General features: G+C 44.4%; 1 protein-coding gene across 1 annotated transcript in view; it reads right to left on the reverse strand.

The window, feature by feature from the left end:
- Positions 1-4,884: 4,884 nt before the first annotated feature.
- The window catches only part of LOC140211822 (fatty acid-binding protein, intestinal-like), a 37,377-nt gene continuing 21,441 nt past the window's right edge, over positions 4,885-20,820 (reverse strand). Inside the window, exons 3-5 of the mRNA XM_072281986.1 lie at positions 8,606-8,778; positions 7,276-7,386; positions 4,885-5,762 (exon numbers count right to left, since the gene is read on the reverse strand). Of these exons, the coding sequence (XP_072138087.1) occupies positions 5,712-5,762; positions 7,276-7,386; positions 8,606-8,778 (335 nt within the window). The 3' untranslated portion in view covers positions 4,885-5,711. The remainder of the gene's footprint in view (positions 5,763-7,275; positions 7,387-8,605; positions 8,779-20,820) is intronic.

Here is a 20,820-nt window from a genome sequence, read left to right on the forward strand (position 1 = left end):
TGAGGTAGTGTACAAGGATTCAATGTCCATTTAGGAATCGGGTGGCAGAGAGGAAGAAGCTGTTCCTGAATCACTGAGTGTGTGCCTTCAGGCTTCTGTACCTCCTACCTGATGGTAACAGGGAGGTCCTTAATAATGGACGCTGCCTTTCTGAGACACTGCTCCCTGAAGATGTCCTGGGTACTTCATAGGTTAGTACCCAAGATGGAGCTCACTAGATTTACAACCTTCTACAGCTTCTTTTGGTCCTGTGCAGTAGCCCCCCCTCCACCCACACCAGACAGTGATGCAGCCTGTCAGAATGCTCTCCATGGTACAGCTATAGAAGTTTTTGGGTGTATTTGTTCTCATGCCAAATCTCTTCAAACTCCTAATGAAGTAGAGCCACTGTCTTGCCTTCTTTATAACTACATCGATGTTGGAACTAGGTTAGATCATTAGAGATCTTGACACCCAGGAACTTGAAATTGCTCACTCTCTCCACTTCTGATCCCCCTATGAGAACTGGTATGTGTTCCTTCGTCTTACCCTTCCTGACGTCCACAATCTGCTCTTTCATCTTACTGACGTTGAGTGCCAGGTGGTTGTCGCGGCATCACTCCACTAGTTGGCATATCTCACTCCTGTCACCACCTGAGATTCTACCAACAATGGTTGTATTGTCAGCAAATTTATCGATGGTATTTGTATGCCTAGCCACACAGTCATGTGTATATAGAGAGTTGAGCAGTGGGCTAAGCACACACCCCTGAGGTGCGCCAGTGTTGATCGTCAGCGAGGAGGATATGTTATCACCAATCCGCACAGACTATGGTTGCAGAGGGAGGTACAGAGGCCCAGGTTCTGCAACTTCTCAATCATGATTATGGGAATGATAGTATTAAATGCTGAGCAATAGACGATGGACAGTATCCTGACATAGGTGTTTATGTTGTCCAGGTGGCCTGAAGCAGTGCGGCGAGCCATTGAGATTTCATCTGCCATTGACCTATTGTGACGATAGGCAAATTGCAATGGGTCCAGGTCCTTGCATCCTCTCCACATCTAGTCTACCTAGACCTTTCAATATTCGATAAGTTTCAATGAGATGCTCCCTCATGCTTCTAAATCCCAGTAAGTACAGTTCAGAGCCATCAAACATTCCTCATACATTAACAACAGGAATTCTGCAGATGCTGGAAATTCAAGCAACACACATCAAAGTTGCTGGTGAACGCAGCAGGCCAGGCAGCATCTGTAGGAAGAGGTGCAGTCGACGTTTCAGGCCAAGACCCTTCGTCAGGACTAACTGAAGGAAGAGTAAGTCATACGTTAACACTTTCTTTCCCAGGATCATACTCATGAACCTCCTCTGGACCCTCTCCAATGCCAGCACATTCTTTCGTAGATAAGGGGCCCAAAACTGCTCATAATACTCCGTGTGGTCTGACCAATGCCTCATAAAGCCTTAGCATTACATCTTTGCTTTTATATTCTAACATTGCATTTGCCTTCCTTACCAGTAACTCAACCTGCAAATTAACCTTTAGGAAATCCTGCATGAGGACTCCCAAGTCCCTTTGCACCTCAGATTTCTGAATTTTCTCCCCGTTTATAAAATAGTCTACACCTTTATTCTTACTATCAAAGTGCATGACCATACACTTCTCTGCACTATATTCCATCTGTCACTTCTTTGCCCAATCACCTAATCAGTACAACTTCTTCTGCAGACCCCTTACTTCCTCAACACTACCTGTTCCTCCACCTATCTTTGTATTGACTGCAAACTTGGCCATAAATCTCATTATCCTATCAGTTAGATAGAATGTGAAAAGAAGAGCTCCCAATATCAACTCCTGCAGAACACCACTAGTCACTGACAGCCAACCAGGTAAGTCCCCTTTCTTCCCACTCTTTACCTCCTCCCAGTCAGCCACTTTTTTTATCCATTCTTGTATCTTTCCTGTAACACCATTAGCTCTTGATTTCTATGGTTGTCATAGCCGGGGGTGGTAGTGGGGATAAGCTCCCACTACCTATAAAGTGCTCCAAATGGTGTGCGTCTCTAACAGTGTCTGACAACCAAGTCTAACTCTTGGCCGTCACGTATGGCTTAGCTACTAGGCCCAGTGGAACCGTTTCTTCTGACAAGTTAGGTGGCATAGGTGGACCACTGGTGCCTCAAAATCGATAGCTTAGGGAAGGTGGGACTCATCAGTCTTGGATGGCAAACCACCTAGGAGAAGGAAAACTCTGATTTTAAACATCCACTAACTTGCGGCCATACCCACCATAGGAAAGGCTTTGGGAGTAAACCCTGAGGAAGAAATCCGGAGCCGGGGTCCCTAAGGCAGTTTGATGTTGTTTACCACTTCACTCTGGCAACCTCTGTGACGACACCAGTGCCAAGCTGTATCGGCGCTTGCCCTTCCCTTGGACTATATCAGGGACGTGGAGAGGGGGATCCCACTGGATGGGCAACAGCCGGTTCTTCAAATCTTCCCAACCAGGCTTGCAGCCTGAAGAGGACACAGTCCACCAGAGGCGCAAACCCATGATCCCTGGGATCGATGGCTACTACTATCAGCTTTTATCTTTAGCAGCCTCACATGTGGCACTTTGTCAAAGGCCTTCTGAAAATCCAAGTAAACAGCATTAACTGACTTTCCTTTCTCTATCTTGCCTGCTATTGCCTCCAAAGAATTCCAACTGATATATACAGAAAGATGCTAGAAAAGGGCCAGCAATACCATGAATGATCCCATCCACACTGCCCCCCCCCACTACTGTTTGTCCCACCTATAAGGGAAGAGGCTATACAGCATCATGCCAGGATAGACTTATATTAGTAGAATAACGAAAAGTGAGTCAACATGATTTAAGAGAGAAAATGGAAAATGCTGTGAAGTTGGGGGTGGTGATGTATGGGAATTTCTTTGATGTCCAGAAGACCAGCCCGTACTCAGAAAGGAAGAGAGGGAAGGATAGTAGGAAAGGAGGTGGAGGTCCTGAAGAGAGAATTTAAGGAACTAGGTAGAAAGCTGAAAAGCAAGACCTCCAGGGTAGTAATCTTTGGATTGCTGCTTGTGCCGCACACCAGTGAGGTAAGAATAGGATGATTTGGCATATGAGTGTGTGGCTGAGAAATCGGTGCAGGAGGCAGTGTTACGGATTTCTGGATCATTGGGATCTCTTCTGGGGCAGGTATGACCTATACAAGAGGGATGGATTACTCCTGAAGGCAAGGGGAGCCATGTTTGCTGAACTGTTGGGGAGGGTTTAAATAAATTTGGCGGGGGGATGAAAGCTGAGTGATAGTGCATGGTTCCAGAAGAATGGAAAATTGCAAATGTCACTCCACTCTTCAAGAAGGGAGGGAGGCAGAAGAAAGGAAATTATAGACCAGTTAGCCTGACCTCAGTGGTTGGGAAGATACTGGAATCGATTGTTAAGGATGAGTTTTTGGAGTAATTGGAGGCACATGATAAAATAGGCCAAAGTCAGCATGATTTCCTTAAGGGAATATCTTGCCTGACAAATCTGTTGGAAATCTTTGAAGAAATAACAAGCAGGATGGACAAAGGAGAACCGATGGATGTTGTGTACTTGGATTTTCAAAAGGCATTTGACAAGGTGCCACATGAGGCTGCTTAAGGCCCATGGTATTATATGAAAAACACTAGCATGGATAGAACATTGGCTGATTGGCAGGGGCAAAGATTGGGGTAAAAAGGGAGCCTTTTCCGATTGGCTGCTGGTGACTGGTAGTGTTCAGCAGGGGTCGGTGTTGGGACCACTTCTACTTACATGTATGTCAATGACTTGGGTGACAGAATTAATGGCTTTGTGGTCAAGTTTGTGTACAATACGAAGATAGGTGGAGGGGCGGGAAGTGTTGAGAAATCAGGGAGGCTGCAGAAGGACTTCTACAGTTGAGGAGAATGGGCAAAGAAGCGGCAATTGGAGTACTGTCGGGAAGTGTATGGTTAAGCATTTTGATAGAAGGGATAAAAGTATCAACTATTTTCTGAACGGAGAGAAAATTCAAAATCCTGAGTTGAAAAGTGACTTGGGAGCCCTTGTGCAGGATTCCCTAAGGGTTAATTTGCAGTTTGAGTCAGTGGTGAGGAAGACAAATACAATGTTAGCATTCATCTTGAGAGGACTAGAATATGTAAGGATGTAACGCTGAAGCTTTATAAGGCATTGGTCAGACAGTACTTGGACTCCTGTGAGCACCCGATCTAAGAAAGGATGTGCTGGCATTGGAGAGGGTTGAAAGGAGGTTAATGAAAATGATTCTGTAATTGAAAGGCTTATCGTATGAGGAGATTTGATGGCTCTGGACCTGTAGTCACTGTAATTTAGAAGAATGAGGGAGCACTAGATAGAGTGGATATGGAGAGGTTGTTTCCACTAGTGGGGGATTCTAGGGAGTACAACCTCAGTATAGAGAGACTTCATGTTCAAGTAGAAAGGAGATGAGGAGGAAGCCAGAGGGTTGTGACTCTGTGGAATTCATTGCCATAGATACTGTGTAATGGAATGTATTTAAGGGAAATAGATCAGTCATGATGAAATGGCAGAGCAGACTCGATAAGCTAAGTGGCCTAAATCCTCCAATATCTTATGGTCCTATGGAGATGATTCCTATATAGACGTGAAGAGAGTGTATGTTATCTAACATGAGCGAATGCAATATTGTCCAAGTGACTGTAATGTGCCCAGATACAAAGAGAGGTGTTGTTCCCTGAGCTTGCTTTGGATCTCATTTTAACAGGGCAGGGGCTGCAGAGAGGTCAGACGGGAGTAGGTTGGGCAATTCAACCTGCACACAGGTACTCCAAAATAAGCCATCTGATCAGAGTTCAAGTTCAGAGTAAATTTATTATCAAAGCACACACCTGTCACCATATACAAATCTGAGTTTCATTTTCTCACAGGCATACAGAGTAAATCCATGAAACACAATACAGTAGAATCTATGAAAGACCACACCCAGCCGTATGGACTAAATTCAAAGCAGCTCACAGAAAGTCGCCGATAATCACCAGTGTCATCTTAGACAAACAACAAATGTGCAAAAGAAAACAAACTGTGCAGATACCAAAGAAATAAAAGCAATAAATTCGGAGAACATGAGATGAAGAGTCCTTGAAATGGAGTCCGTCGGTTATGGGAACAGTTCCGTGACGGGAGTGAATGAAGTTATCCCCGCTGGTCCAAGTGCCTGAATTTAGTTTCTCTAGTGTAGCAGAGACCACTGTGTGGACCGTGGATTGGAAGAATTGCATGATTCATTGCCTCATCTAGAAACATTTTCTGAGTGACTGACTGGGTTTCTGTTTTTCATTGTACGATTATGGTACAGACATGAGGTCCGGCCTTCAACCTATAACCGAGCTGTCAGCAGTCCCTCCGTACTCAGCATGCACATCCCTGAAGCAGGTTTTAAGCTAAGGCAAAGCTGCAACAATGAACTGTAGCTGACCCTTCGAGGAATTAACAAAACAACATCAGCTTTGCTTTGTCATGCTTTTTATTGGATTAGGATCTGTGCTCTTTTCTGCATAATATTATCAATTCATTGTCATTTATTGCTCATAGAGTTATACTATAAAACTAACACAGTTAACATCAGCAAACACAGTCTGATATACCAGGCATAGCGCTCATGTGGTGCAATACACAGGGACTGTTTCACATCTGGAACTTGGCCACAGCATGATTTACTGTTTCTTGAAAATTCTTTTGGCTTCCTCTCCATCAATGTTAATGACCTACATATGAAGGAAAAGATATTTAATTAGGAGGGAGTTGACTTCCTTATTATGTATCCTTCTATCGCAGTCATTTCTTGCTTTCTACAACTAGAACACTCCACGCAACCCCTTCTCTCCGTTCTGAAGGCAGAGTTTCTATAAATCTGGATGCTGAGTCCTTTCCTTCCACTTTCTCTGGGAATCCCTGGTCATATCTTTCCTTTTGTCACTGTATAGCACCTGTTCTTTTACTTCATAACATTGGGAACAGTAGCAATGGGGATGGGTCTGTTATGGGATCTCACTGAGATACAGTACCAGTGAGGATGGGTCTATTTCTGTATAACACTGGGGTATGGTACCATTGGGATTGGTCTGTCTGTCTATATCACTGGACTACAACACCAGTGGGGATGGGTCTGTCCCTGTATAACACTGGGGTACAATACCAGTGGGGTTGGGTCTATTCCTGTATAACACTGGGGTACAGTACCAGTGCGGATGAGTCTGTCCCTGTATAACACTGGGGTACAGTACCAGTGCGGATGAGTCTGTCCCTGTATAACACTGGGGTACAGTACCAGTGCGGATGAGTCTGTCCCTGTATAACACTGGGGTACAGTACCAGTGCGGATGAGTCTGTCCCTGTATAACACTGGGGTACAATACCAGTGGGGATGGGTCTGTCTGTTTGTAACACAGGAGTACAGCCCATTGGGGATGGGTCTGTCCCTGTATAACACTGTGGTATAGTACCTTTGGGGATGGATCTGTCCATGTATAACTCAAAGGAAATCTGGAGGTAGATCTGAACCTATTATTTTCTCAGTGGATGGGCACTGCTTTTAGAACGTACTCATGTGACAAGGGCATTGCTGCTTACAGAAGATGAACATTTCAGGAACGGCAAACCAGGTATTAGAACAGAAGGGAAGAAATCAGAAGAGGAGTCATTCATCCTCAGCCTTCCTGCCATTGAACAAGTTCCTGTTGATCCTTGACCTCAGCACCATTGTCTTGAACTGTCCTCATACACTTGAATCCCTTTATCTAGAAATCCATTGATCTGTGTTATGAACGAACGGTGATTTAATTTGCACTGCCTTCTATGATGGAAACTCCAAAGATTCACATCCCTCTGAGTAAAGAAATCTCTCTTCATCTGAATCCCAGAAGACTTTCCCCTTGCTTTGACACTGTGACCTTTGGTTTCCCACTCTTTGATGAGGAAAAACCTCCTCTCTGGATGCCATTTGTTGACCCATTCTAAGGTTCAATGAGATCATCTCTCATTTTGCTAAAAGGTGCTGAATAACATGCAGTTGATCCTTTCTCTCTTTCAATTATTTTGTAGCATTTTGTAAGATATCCACAATTACAGAGAAATTTGTCCCATTGAGTCTGCTGTGATCTTCAGTTCCCTTGTGGGGCTCTGTTGGCTCCTCCATGACCTTGGCTACCACAGCCCAAACCACCAATGATGCCCACACTTCCTGTTTGCTCAGTAAATTTCAATCCATCACTGACCTACCTGCACCAGCTTATCACCGTCAACCTCTCTGCTGATGGAGAAGTCTTTCCCATCCGAAAGCTTCTTAAAATGCCCAGTTAAGCAATTTGGTTTGGACAAGACAAATGTTCCCTGCAACAGAAAGAGGGAATTATGGCTTGAGCTCTCTGCCCCGGGCTAATGGCAATGTCTACAGGCTCCTGAGGTTTATTGGCTGCTGGTGTTTTGTCTCTGTTGGTAACATGGCTCGAAAAGGACATCCATGAATCGTTGGTTCCACTGCCCAGGCCTTCCCTTTCAAACAGTGATACCACTGTGAATATACGGCACGGTACTGCTGTGCTGTGCAGAAGACATGATGCGGGCCAGGTTGGCTTGATAGGTTACTTCAGTCCTCATTACCAGAATTAATCTTGGGTGCAATTTTAAACCTACCTACCTGACCAGAATCAGCCAGCGACTGCCTAACACCAAGTGGCCATTTATTCCTCTGCAGCCCTTCTTGGCTTAATCTGCTTCAATGAGAAAGCCACGAAGTCATCTCCTCAAAGCCAGCGGGGCCCTTTTCAAAAGAAGCCCGCCTAGTCACGATGAGCAACTGGAAATTTACCACAGGGCAACCTTGTGTTTGCCACCAGGCTGAACCTCATGAAAGAGGGCCAGGAGCACGGGGGAAGCAGGTCATTCCAACAGTCATCTCAACCCCTCTGACCTGTGGATGTCATTGGGTAGGAGGGGGATATAATCCCCTGCTTTCAGTGCCAGTCCACATTTATTTATTTATTTATTTCTTGAGTCAGAGCACGGAATACGCCCTTCAAGCCACCGTGCATAGCAATCCCCCCAATTTACTCATATCCTAATCATGGGACAATTTACAAGGACCAGTTAACCTATCAAACGAGATGTCTTTGGACCGTGGGAGGAAACCGGAGCATCTGGAGGAAACCCTTAGGGAGAACACCCAGGGGGAGAACTCTTACAGGCGGCGGTGGGAATGAACCTGGGTTGCTGATACTGTAAAGCGTTGTGCTAACCACCACACTACCGTGCCACCCACATGCTCCGCATGTTATCCGCCTCATTTCAGCTCCTTGCTTAAAATTTGTGGGGTGCCACACTGTAATTTAAATCGGACCATAGGGTTAAATCTCATAGCAAGGAGAGAGCTATGAAATGGCGAACCAGCCATCCTGGTTATAGTTTTCCCATGCTTCACAAGAAGAGTGGAATATTGGCTGAGAAGTGAGCAGGCTCTGACACACACTGATCCCCAGTGGGCGTCAGTTCTATTGGAGAAGGAAAATCATGGGCGGGGGGGGGCGGGGTCATCAACTCCTTCTGGAATTACCTTCACTTTACTACCATCAGCAAGAGTATTTTCAAATTCTTCATCTAAACACCACTCTGTAGTCTTAGTACCAAGGCAGCTTTTCTCAATGATTGTGAACTTCTTTCCTTCTTGATTGATCTTCATTTCCATCTTGTCATCCAGCACCATCTTCCTCTGCTTCTCAGGCACACCTAAACAATGAAAGCACAAAACCACAACACCAGTCTGAGTGTGTGGACAGAGTAGAAAACACAGAGTAACCTGTGACTGGATCTGCTGAGTCAAGAGCACCCGCCAGAGGGCTTATAAAATCTTGATCTTTTACATCCAGAGGTCTAAAATGGGGTCAGTTTACACTGAGTCAAAACCTAATTGGACAACACCAAAGGTCTTAAGTGTGAAGAATTGTTCGACCAGAATTATATCTAGACTCCAGTTTAAGTCTGTCTTCAGTAAACAGTGAATAGAAATATTCTTAAATATTCACACACATCCTGTGGCTCGAATCATTGGCTGTCCTGTTGATCTCTAAGGGGACCTTTTCTCTCCCTAGCTACCCTTTTATTCTTAATATAGCTGTAGAATCTCTTGAGATTTTTCTTAACTTTATCTGCCAGATCCACCTCTTATCCTCTCTTTGTCCCTGTTATTTTCCCCTTAGGTATATTCTTAATCTTTTTAAAGTCATCAAGGGATCTAAACATCCCCAGCCTCCTAAATCCAAGGTATGGTTTCTCCTCTTCCTTGATCAGAGCCTCAATATCTCTTGTCAGCCAGGGTTTTCTAAGCTTGCCACTAACTCTTCACTCTAACAGGAACATGCTGCCCCTGGATTCCTGATATCTCATTCCCTCTTGCAATTCATTTGTTTCCCTTCAAGCAGGCTCTCCTAATTGAGATCTGCAAGATCCTGCCTAATTCTTTCAAAATTAGCTCTGCCCCAGTTTAGGACCCTAAGCTGTAGACCTGTCCTATCATTTACCATCACTATTAAAACTTATAGAATTATGTTCATTAGAGCTAAATTTCTTCTTGATTGCCACTTCACTTACTTGGTCTACCTTGCTCTCCAAAGGGAGGTCCAGTGTTTCATCCTTTCTAATAGCTCCTGCCATATATTGACACATTTCACAAATTCCATCCCACCTACTCCCTTACTTTACTGTCACCAAACAATTGATACTAGAGTGTACAATCATCACAGCAATATTTGATTCTGCGCTTCGCGCTCCCTGGAGTACAATTCGAGAGTAAATAGTAAAAATTTAAATTATAAATCATAAATAGAAAATAGAAAAGGGAAATCAAGGTAGTGCAAAAAACTGAGAGGCAGGTCCAGATATTTGGAGGGTACGGCCCAGATCCAGGTCCGAATCCGTTCAGCAGTCTTATCACAGTTGGAAAGAAGCTGTTCCCAAATCTGGCCGTATGAGTCTTCAAGCTCCTGAGCCTTCTCCCGGAGGGAAAAGGGATGAAAAGTGTGTTGGCTGGGTGGATCATGTCCTTGATTAAGCTGTCCCTTAGCACTCTGTATGGTCCAAACAACGCCAGGGAATTTAAAATCTCCCGCTAGTACAACTCTGTTAGTCTTTCAACTAAGAGAAATTTCTCTACAAATGGCTTCTCAGATACCTACTGACTATTGGGGGTCTATAATACAGCTACACTAGAATGGCACAGAACATAAAACTATACAGTACAGAAACAGGTCCATCAGCCCACAATGTTGTGTTGAACCAATTAAATTAATAATCAATTTCCTCCATGATCTAATTGCAAAGTTTTGGTACTTTTTTTTTCTTGCTGGCAGTTTGATGTTTATCTTTAGAAGCTTTTTGTATGATGCATGGCTCCGGGGTTGAACACCTAATGGGTTTTTTTTCCCCCACTTTTTCTTGCTTAGTAGGGTTTTTTTTTAATATCACCAAAATTTTTCCAATCTTCAAAATAATGTTTTTTTCTTGAGACATTGTAAGTGTTGCTTACTTCGATGCACTCATGTTAATTTTGGATAATAATAATAAAAAGATTTGATAAGATAGAAAGAAAGAAATTAGAAACATAGAAACATAAAAAATAGGGGCAGGAGTAGGCCATTCGGCCCTTCGAGCCTGCACCACCATTCAGTACGATCATGGCTGATCATCCAACTCAGAACCCTGTTCCAGCCTTCCCTCCATACTCACTGGTCCCTTTAGCCACAAGGGCCTTATCTAACTCCCTCTTAAATATAGCCAATGAACTGGCCTCAACTGTTTCCTGTGGCAGAGAATCCCACAGATTCACCACTCTCTGTATGAAGTAGTTTTTTCCTCATCTCGGTCCTAAAAGGCTTCCCCTTTATCCTCAAACTGTGACCCCTCGTTCTGGACTTCCCCAACATCGGGAACAATCTTCCTGCATCTAGCCTGTCCAATCCCTTTAGAATTTTATACGTTTCAATCAGATCCCCCCTCTATCTTCTAAATTCCAGAGAGTATAAGTCTAGTTGATCCAGTCTTTCATCATATGAAAGTCCTGCCATCCCAGGAATCAATCTGGTGAACCTTCTTTGTATCCCCTCTAGGGCAAGAATGTCTTTCCTCAGATTAGGGGACCAAAACTACACACAATACTCTAGGTGTGGTCTCACCAAGGCCTTGTACAACTGCAGTAGTACCTCCCTGCTCCTGTACTCGAATCCTCTTGCTATGAACGCCAGCATACCATTCGCCTTTTTCACCGCCTGCTGTACCTGCATGCCCACTTTCAATGACTGGTGTACAATCACACCCAGGTCTCGTAGCACCTCCTCTTTTTCTTAATCGGCCACTATTCAGATAATAATCTTTTTTCCTGTTCTTGCCACCGAAGTGGATAACCTCACATTTACCCACATTAAATTGCATCTGCCATGAATTTGCCCACTCACCTAACCTATCCAAGTCACCCTGCATCCTCTTAGCATCCTCCTCACAGCTAACACTGCCGCCCAGCTTCGTGTCATCCGCAAACTTGGAGATGCTGCATTTAATTCCCTCATCCGAGTCATTAATATATATTGTAAACAACTGGGGTCCCAACACTGAGCCTTGCTGTACCCCACTAGTCACTGCCTGCCATTCTGAAAAGGTCCCATTTATTCCCACTCTTTGCTTCCTGTCTGCCAAACAATTCTCCATCCACATCAATACCATACCCCCAATACCGTGTGCTTTAAGTTTGCACACTAATCTCCTGCGTGGGACCTTGTCAAAAGCCTTTTGAAAATCCAAATATACCACATCCACTGGTTCTCCCCTATCCACTCTACTAGTTACATCCTCAAAAAATTCTATGAGGTTTGTCAGACATGATTTTCCTTTCACAAATACATGCTGACTTTGTCCGATGATTTCACCACTTTCCAAATGCGCTGTTATCATATCTTTGATAACTGACTCTAGCATTTTCCCCACCACCGATGTTAGGCTAACTGGTCTATAATTCCCCGGTTTCTCTCTCCCTCCTTTTTTAAAAAGCGGGGTTACATTAGCCACGCTCTAATCCTCAGCAACTAATCCAGAATCTAAAGAGCTTTGAAAAATTATCACTAATGCGTCCACTGTTTCTTGGGCTACTTCCTTAAGCACTCTGGGATGCAGACCATCTGGCCCTGGGGATTTATCTGCCTTTAATCCCTTCAATTTACCTAACACCACTTCTCTACTAACATGTATTTCCCTCAGTTCCTCCATCTCACTAGACCCTCAGTCCCCTACTATTTCCAGAAGATTATTTATGTCCTCCTTAGTGAAGACAGAACCAAAGTAGTTACTCAATTGGTCTGCCATGTCCTTGTTCCCCATGATCAATTCACCTGTTTCTGACTGTAAAGGACCTACGTTTGTCTTAATCAATCTTTTTCTTTTCACATGTCTATAAAAGCTTTTATAGTCTGTTTTTACGTTCCCTGCCAGCTTTCTCTCATAATCTTTTTTTCCTTTCCTAATTAAGCCCTTTGTCCTCCTCTGCTGGACTCCGAATTTCTCCCAGTCCTCAGGTGTGCTGCTTTTTCTGGCTAATTTGTATGTTTCTTCTTTGGAATTGATACTATCCCTAATTTCTCTTGTCAGCCACGGGTGCACTATTTTCCCTGGTTTATTCTTTTGCCAAACTGGGATGAACAATTGTTGTAGTTCATCCATGTGATCTTTAAATACTTGCCATTGCATATCCACCGTCAACCCTTTAAGTATCATTTGCCAGTCTATCTTAACTAATTCACATCTCATACCTTCAAAATTACCCTTCTTTAAGTTCAGAACCCTTGCTTCTGAATTAACTATATCACTCTCCATCTTAATGAAGAATTCCACCGTATTATGGTCACTCTTACCCAAGGGGCCTCGCATGACAAGATTGCTAACTAACCCTTCCTCATTGCTCAATACCCAGTCCAGAATGGCCTGCTCTCTAGTTGGTTCCTCGACATGTTGGTTCAGAAAACCATCCCGCATACATTCCAAGAAATCCTCTTCCTCAGCACCCTTACCAATTTGGTTCACCCAATCTATATGTAGATTGAAGTCACCCATTATAACTGCTGTTCCTTTATTGCACGTATTTCTTAATTTCCTGTTTAATGCCATCCCCAACCTCACTACTACTGTTAGGTGGCCTGTACACAACTCCCACCAGCGTTTTCTGCCCCTTAGTGTTATGCAGCTCTACCCATATCGATTCCACATCCTCCCAGCTAATGTCCTTCCTTTCTATTACATTAATCTCCACTCTAACCAGCAATGCTACCCCACCTCCTCTTCTTTCATGTCTATCCCTCCTGAATATTGAATATCCTTGAATGTTGAGCTCCCATCCTTGGTCACACTGGAGCCATGTCTCTGTGATCCCAACTATATCACATTCATTAGTAACTATCTGCACATTCAATTCATCCACCTTGTTATGAATGCTCCTTGCATTCAGGCTTGCTTTTCCAACACTCTTAACCTTTATACAATTATGTTGAAAAGTGGCCCTTTTTGATTTTTGCCCTGGATTTGCCAGCCTGCCACTTTTACTATTCACCTTACTGCTTTTTGCTTCTACCCTCATTTTACACCCCTCTGTCTCTCTGCACTTGTTCCCATCCTCCTGCCACATTAGTTTAAATCCTCCTGAACAACAGTAGCAAACGCTCCCCCTAGGACATTGGTTCGAGTCCAGCCCAGGTGCAGACCGTCCTGTTTATAACAGTCCCACGTCCTCCAGAACTGGTTCCAATGCCCCAGAAATTTGAATCCCTCCCCCTTGCACCATTTTTTAAGCCACGAATTCATCTGATATATCCTCCTATTTCTACTCTGACTAGCACGTGGCACTGGTAGTAATCCAGAGATTATTACCTTTGTGGTCCTACTTCTTAGCTTATCTCCTAACTCCCTAAATTCACCTTGTAGGACCTCATCCCGTTTTTTTACCTATATTATTGGTACCTATGCGCACCACGACCACTGGCTGTTCACCCTCCCACTCCAGAATGTCTTGTAGCCGCTCAGAGGCATCCTTGACCCTTGCACCAGGGAGGCAACATGCCCTCCTGGAGTCTCGTTTGCGGCCGCAGAAACGCCTATCTATTCCCCTTACAATCGAATCCCCTATCACTGTAGCTCTCCCACTCCTTTTCCTTCCCTCTTGTGCCGCAGAGCCACCCATGGTGCCATGAACTCAACTGCTGCTGCCTTCTCCTGCTGAGACATCTCCCCCAACAGTTTCCAAAACAGTAAATTAGTAATCCAATGGCCAGCTAAACGAATCCCCTCTGCCTATGCAATGTTCATATCCTTCCATTTTACTCACATTCATGTGCCTAAAAATGCCTCTTAAAAATCTCTAATGTGCAGTATCTGCCTCTACCACCACCCCAGGCAGTGCATTCCAGGCACCTACCACTCTCTTCGTAAGATATTTGCCTCTCACATCTCCTCTGAAATTACCTTTTTCGCCTTAAATTCATGCCCTCTGGAATTAGACATTTCAACCCTGGGAAAAAGATACCGTCTGGGGAAAAGCTATGCCTCCCATAATCTTATAAATTTCGATCAGATCTCCTCTCGGCCTCTATCGATCCAGAGAAAATGACCCAAGTTTGTCCAACCTCTTGTTATAGCACGTGCCCTCTAATCCAGGCAGTGTCCTGGTACAACTCTTCTGCACCCTCTCCAGAGCTTTGACAACCTTCCTTTACTGGGCAACCAAAACTGCCTGGTTTTGAAACAGAACTTCTTGACTTAAAACTTCCAGTTCAAGATGGCACTACTGAAGTTGGGCGATGGCTTACTGGTGGTTCAAAAGGGAAGAAATACAACTAAAGACTTTATTAATAACACTTTTTCTGTGGTAAATTGTGTTAAACTATCACCACAGACAAGAAAGAGCTGAGCAAAAGCGAGGCTGACTTGCAGGTCGAGCCGTGTGGGTGCGATGCAAAGAAGGAGCGTGGCACATTCGACAAGAAGTGAGGTCGAGCCACGTTCGAGACGGAGACAGAGTTGGAGTGAGCAAGTCAGAGAGGAGTCAGTGCAGAGGGGTTTCAGAGCCCATCCGCCCCAACTGGGAGTGAGGTTGGATTGAGTCGATTTGGAAAGGTCGAGTGCAGCTGAGGTCACGAGATGGGTTGTGCAGTCTAGGCCCAGAGCGTATCGCTGCAGTGGGGCCTGGATCATGTTGTGCTAGTCAGGACTTGTTTGAATGTCTTTTGGAAGAAAGTCCAATTGTAGAGATCTCTGTGGGGGGAGTAAAATTGCAGTGTTTTTTGGATGCAGGGTCTAATATTTCTACTGTCACCAGAAGTGTTTTAAAGGGAGCACTTATAGTCAGGATGGGGTGGGGCTTTGGCCAACCATGCATGGCTTTCTTTGAGTGGAGCCAATGGTTTAGATATCCCCTACTGCACCTTAGTTATTTTAAGTTTGATATTGCTGCAGTGGCATTGGGCCATACCATACCTAAGAGAGGGATGTTGTTTGGAAAAAACCCTACTAGCCATGCAGCAAGCAAGCTGTGCCCGGTTTCATAGGGATGAATGTTATTAAGAAGTGTTGTGAGATCTTGAATCCCAGTGACATTCCAGCTTTACAGGTTTGCTCCACGAGCAGATTGTCTCAGTGGATAGTACGATTTTTCCACTACCATTGCCACTTTTTCTGTTCCTGCTGAATCACTTTGCTTTGTCCCAGTCTCCGCACTTTACCATCAATCCCTTCGTCAGTCGTCTGTGTTAGTTGAACCCTTAGGGGTGAATGATGGCACTTTGCCTGGGGGTCCAGTGGTTTCCTGTGCATGTATAGGGGTAAGGAATGGGCATCCAGCTCTTCCAGTAATTAACAAACAAGAAATTCTGCAGATGCTGGAAATCCAAGCAACACACACAAAATGCTGGAGGAACTCAGCAGGTCAAGCAGCAGCTATGGAAAAGAGTAAACAGTCAACGTTTCGGGCTGAGACCCTTCGTCAGGACTCATGAAGTTCTGAGACCTGATGAAAGGTCTTGGCTCACGACATTCAACTGTACTCTTTTCCTTAGATGCTGTCTGGCCTGCTGAGTTTCTCCAGCATTTTATGTGTGTTGCTTCCAGTGATTAATGTGAGTTTCTCCGATGGTAAGCTGCAACCTCAAAAACGTCTTGCGTCACTTTCTACAGCCAAAATAGGCACAGGGGAGGCGGATTATGTCTGATTCGAGCATATATGTCCACTGGAAGAATAAGTGGCCTTTAGGGAAAAGCAGGTATTAGATTAGATTAGATTCAACTTTATTGTCATTGTACCGAGTACAGATACAAAGCCAATGAAATGCATTTAGCATCTGACCATAAATGCAAAGAATAGTGTTATTTACAAAATAACTGTGAAAAAAGTGCTACAGCACACAAATATAAAAGTACTGAGACAGTACAATACGGATGCAATAGTGCTTAGCGCTGTGATGAGAGGTTCAGCAGGGTCACAGCCTCAGGGAGGAAGCTCTTCCTGTGCCTGCTGGTGCGGGAGCGGAGGCTCCTGTAGCGCCTACCGGATGGGAGGAGAGTAAAAAGTCCATGGTTAGGGTGAGATGCATCCTTGATAATGCTTTTCGCCTTGCCCAGGCAGCATTTATGGTAGATGTTCTCAATAGTGGGCAATTGAGTGCCGAAAATCTGCTGGGCAGTTTTCACCACATGCTGGAGTGCTTTGCGGTCCGATATGGACAATTGCCATACTACACTGAGATGCAGTTGTTGAGTATGCTCTCAATGGTACAGCAGTAAAAGTCTGTCAGTATCCTGGGACAGAGGTGAGCTTTCTGCATGCTCCGCAGGAAATAAAGGTGCTGTTGCGCCTTTTTGAACAGGATGGAGGAGTTCAGGGACCAGGTGAGATCCTCAGAAATGTGGACACCAAGGAATTTGAAGCTTGATACACGTTCTACTACAGTTCCGTTGTGCAGGGGATCAGGCAGTTGCTGTGCAAATTTGCTCATACTTTTGCTAAGTCCAAAGATGATCTGGAGTGCATGAACATCATTCAACATAAAATCCCTGTAGTTGATGATGATCCTATTTGTCAGAGGTATAGGGGGAATCCCCCTAGCCAGTATGAAGAGGTTAAAAACTGTACTAAGAAACTTCTAGAGCAGGGTGATCAGAGACAGTAGTAACCTCTACTCTTCCTCTTTGGTGATAGTTAGGAAGAAGTTCAGCTCAATGCTGATGTGTGTTGACTACAGGAGTTTGAACACCATAATCAGGAACAATACCTGCCTTCTCCCCCCATATTGAAGAATTGCTAGACTCATTAAGTGGTGCAAGATGGTTTTCTACCCTTGAGCAAGAGAAAATCTGCAGATGCTGGAAATCTGAGCAACATACACAAAATGCTGGAGGAACTCAGCAGGCCAGGCTATGGAAAAAAAGTACCATTGATATTTCGGGCTGAAACCCTTCGGCAGGACTGGCCAGTGGCTAAAATCAGGTGGAAGTTGTGGAGAAGGATAGATCTAAAACTGAATTTTGTGCTCCATTTGGACTGTATGAATTCTGTTGAATGGCCTTCAGTCTGTGTAATGCTCCAAGGACGTTTCAAAGGTTAACGGAGCGCATCCTGGGTGACCAGCGTTTCTAGTCCCTGTTGCTTTGTCTTGATGACGTGGTTGTTTTCTCATCCACCTTTGAAGAGCACCTTTGTCTTGAACTGGTTTTGTCACACTCTGAGCAGCACAGCCTTAAAGTTAAGATCAGTAAGTTTTCTTTCTTCACGTCTGAAGCATCGTACCTGGGCCATGTCACCTCTTTCAAGGGGGTATCAGCTGATCCTGGAAAGGATCAGGCCATGGCTGAGTGGAGAAGGCCCGAGAACTCTTCATAGTAGCAGTCTTTCCCAGGTTTTGCCAGCTTTTACAGGAGGTTCATAAGGAGCTTTGCATTTATTGCTGCCCCTCTTCCTGCTCTTTCTGCTTTGACCTCTGCAGAGAAGAACAGACACCACTTGACAGCCCACCTGTTTTGTCAGCAGTGGAATCCAGAATGTGAGACTGCTTTCCTGACTCTGAAAGAGAAGTTTGCCACAGCTCCAGTTTTGGCATATGCAGATTTCTGAAATCCATTCATTCTGGAATTTGATGCAAGCTACCAAGATCTTGGGGCAGTGCTTTCCCAGGAGGCTGATAGGCAGAGGAAGCAGGTCGCCTGTGTCAGCGGGGGCGTTGGGCATCGGAAAAGGAACATGGGAAATTCTAATGTCATGACACTTGAGCTGTTAGGTCTTGAGTGGGCAGTCACTGATAAGTCCAGGGAGTAATTGCTCGGCAATAAGTTTCTGGCCTGACAGATGACAACCCAATGTACCGTCTACTGACCTTAAGAATCAGAATCAGCTTTATTGTCATCAGTATGTGTCGTGAAATTTGTTAACTTAGCAGCAATGCAATACATAGTATAGAAGAAGAAGAAAATAAATAAGCAAATCAATTACAGTTTTTCTATACTGAATAGAATAAAATTGTGCAAAAACAGAAATAATATATATTAAAAAAGTAAGGTATTGTTCATGAATTCAATGTCCATTTAGGAACAGATGGCAGAGGGGAAGAAGCTGTTCCTGAATCGCTGAGTGTGTGCCTTCAGGCTTCTGTACCTCATACCTGACGGTAACAGTGAGAAAAGGGCATGCCCTGGATGCTGGAGGTCCTTAATAATGGATGCTGCCTTTCTGAGGTACCGCTCCTTGAAGATGCCCTGGGTACTTTGTAGGCTAGTATCCAACCAAGATGGAGCCGATTAAATTTGCAACCCTCTGCAGCTTCTTTTGGTCCTGTGCAATAGCTCCCACATAGCAGACAGTGATGCAGCCTGTCAGAATGCTCTCCATGGTACATCTATAGAAGTTTTTGAATGTATTTGTTGACATACCAAATCTCTTCAAACTCCTAATGAAGTATTGTCACTGTCTTGCCTTCTTTATAACTGTATCAATATGTTGGGACCAGGTTAGATCCTCAGAGATCTTGACACCCAGGAACTTGAAACTGCTCACTCTCTCCACTTCTGATCCCTCTATGAGGATCGGTGTGTGTTCCTTCATCTTACCCTTCCTAAAGTCCACAATCAGCTCTTTCGTCTTACTGATGTTGAGTGCAAGGTTGTTACTGCGACACCACTCCACTAGTTGGCATATCCCGCTCCTGTATGACCTCTCGTCTCCATCTGAGATTCTACCAACAATGGTTGTATCATCAACAAATTTATAGATGGTATTTGAGCTATGCCTAGCCACACTGTCAAGGTTATAGAGAGAGTAGAGCAGTGGGCTTAGCACACAACCCTGAAGTGCGCCAGTGTTGATCGTCAGCGAGGAGGATATGTTATCACCAATCTGCACAGATTGTGATTTCCTGGTTAGGAAGTCAAGGATCCAATTGCAGAGGGAGGTACAGAGGCCCAGGTTCTGTAACTTCTCAATCAGGATCGTGGGAATGATGGTATTAAATGCTGAGATACAGTCATTGAACAGCATCCTGACATAGCTGTTTGTCTTATCCAGGTGGTCAAAGGTCACGTAGAGAGCCATTGAGATTGCATCTGCCGTTGACCTATTGTGGTGATAGGCAAATTGCAGTGGGTGCAGGTCCTTGCTGAGGCAGGAGTTCAGTCTAGTCATGACCAACCTCTCAAAGCATTTCATCACTCTAGATGTGAGTACTACTAGGAAATAGTCATTAAGGCAGCCCACATTATTTTTCTTAGGCACTGGTATAATTGTTGCCTTTTTGAAGCAAGTGGGAACTTTCTCCCATAGCAGTAAGAGGTTGAAAATGTCCTTGAATACTCCCACCAGTTGGTTGGCAAAGGTTTTCAGAGCCTTACCAGGTATTCCGTCTTGTGAGCGTCACTCTCTTTAGAGACAGCCTAACATCAGCCTCTGAGACAGAGATCTCAGGGTCATCAGGTAAAGCAGGGATCTTCACAGCTGTAGTTGTGTTCTCCCTTTCAAAGCGGGCATAGAAGGCGTTGAGTTCATCTGGTAGTGAAGCATCGCTGCCATTCATGCTATTGGGTTTCGCTTTGTAGGAAGTAATGTCTTGCAAACCCTGCCAGAGTTGTCGTACATCCGATGTTGCCTCCAACCTCATTCGAAATTGTCTCTTCACCCTTGAAATAGCCCTTCATAAATCATAACTGGTTTTCTGGTACAGACCTGGGTCGCCAGACTTGAATGCCACAGATCTAGCCTTCAGCAGATGGCGTACCTCTTAGTTCATCTACAGCTTTTGGTTTGGGAATGTACAGCAAGTCTTTGCAGGCACACACTCATCCACACGGGTTTTAATGAAGTTGATAACAACTGCAGCATACTCATCTGGATTCGAAAATGAATCCTTGAATACAGTCCAGTCCACTGATTCAAAGCAGTCCTGTAGGTGGTCCTGTGCTTCCTTTGTCCATACCTTCTTGGTCCTCATTATTGGTGCAGCAGACTTCAGTCTCTGCCTAAATTCAGGGAGTAGAAGTACAGCCAGGTGATTAGACTTACCGAAGTGAGGGTGTGGAATAGCATGGTAGGTATTCCTGATGGTGGTGTAACAGTGGTCCAGTGTGTTGTTTCCTCTTCCAGGGTGCCTCATGGTGATTTGTGTAGCAGCAGAACTCTCAATGGATACGATTCAATATTCTTGTTTCAGCTTGATACATCTAAAAAGCACAACTGCTTCCAAGGTCAGTACAGTCAACAAAAAT

The sequence above is a fragment of the Mobula birostris genome, chromosome 18 (genome assembly GCF_030028105.1).
Source record: "Mobula birostris isolate sMobBir1 chromosome 18, sMobBir1.hap1, whole genome shotgun sequence".
Classification (NCBI taxonomy): Eukaryota; Metazoa; Chordata; class Chondrichthyes; order Myliobatiformes; family Myliobatidae; genus Mobula; species Mobula birostris.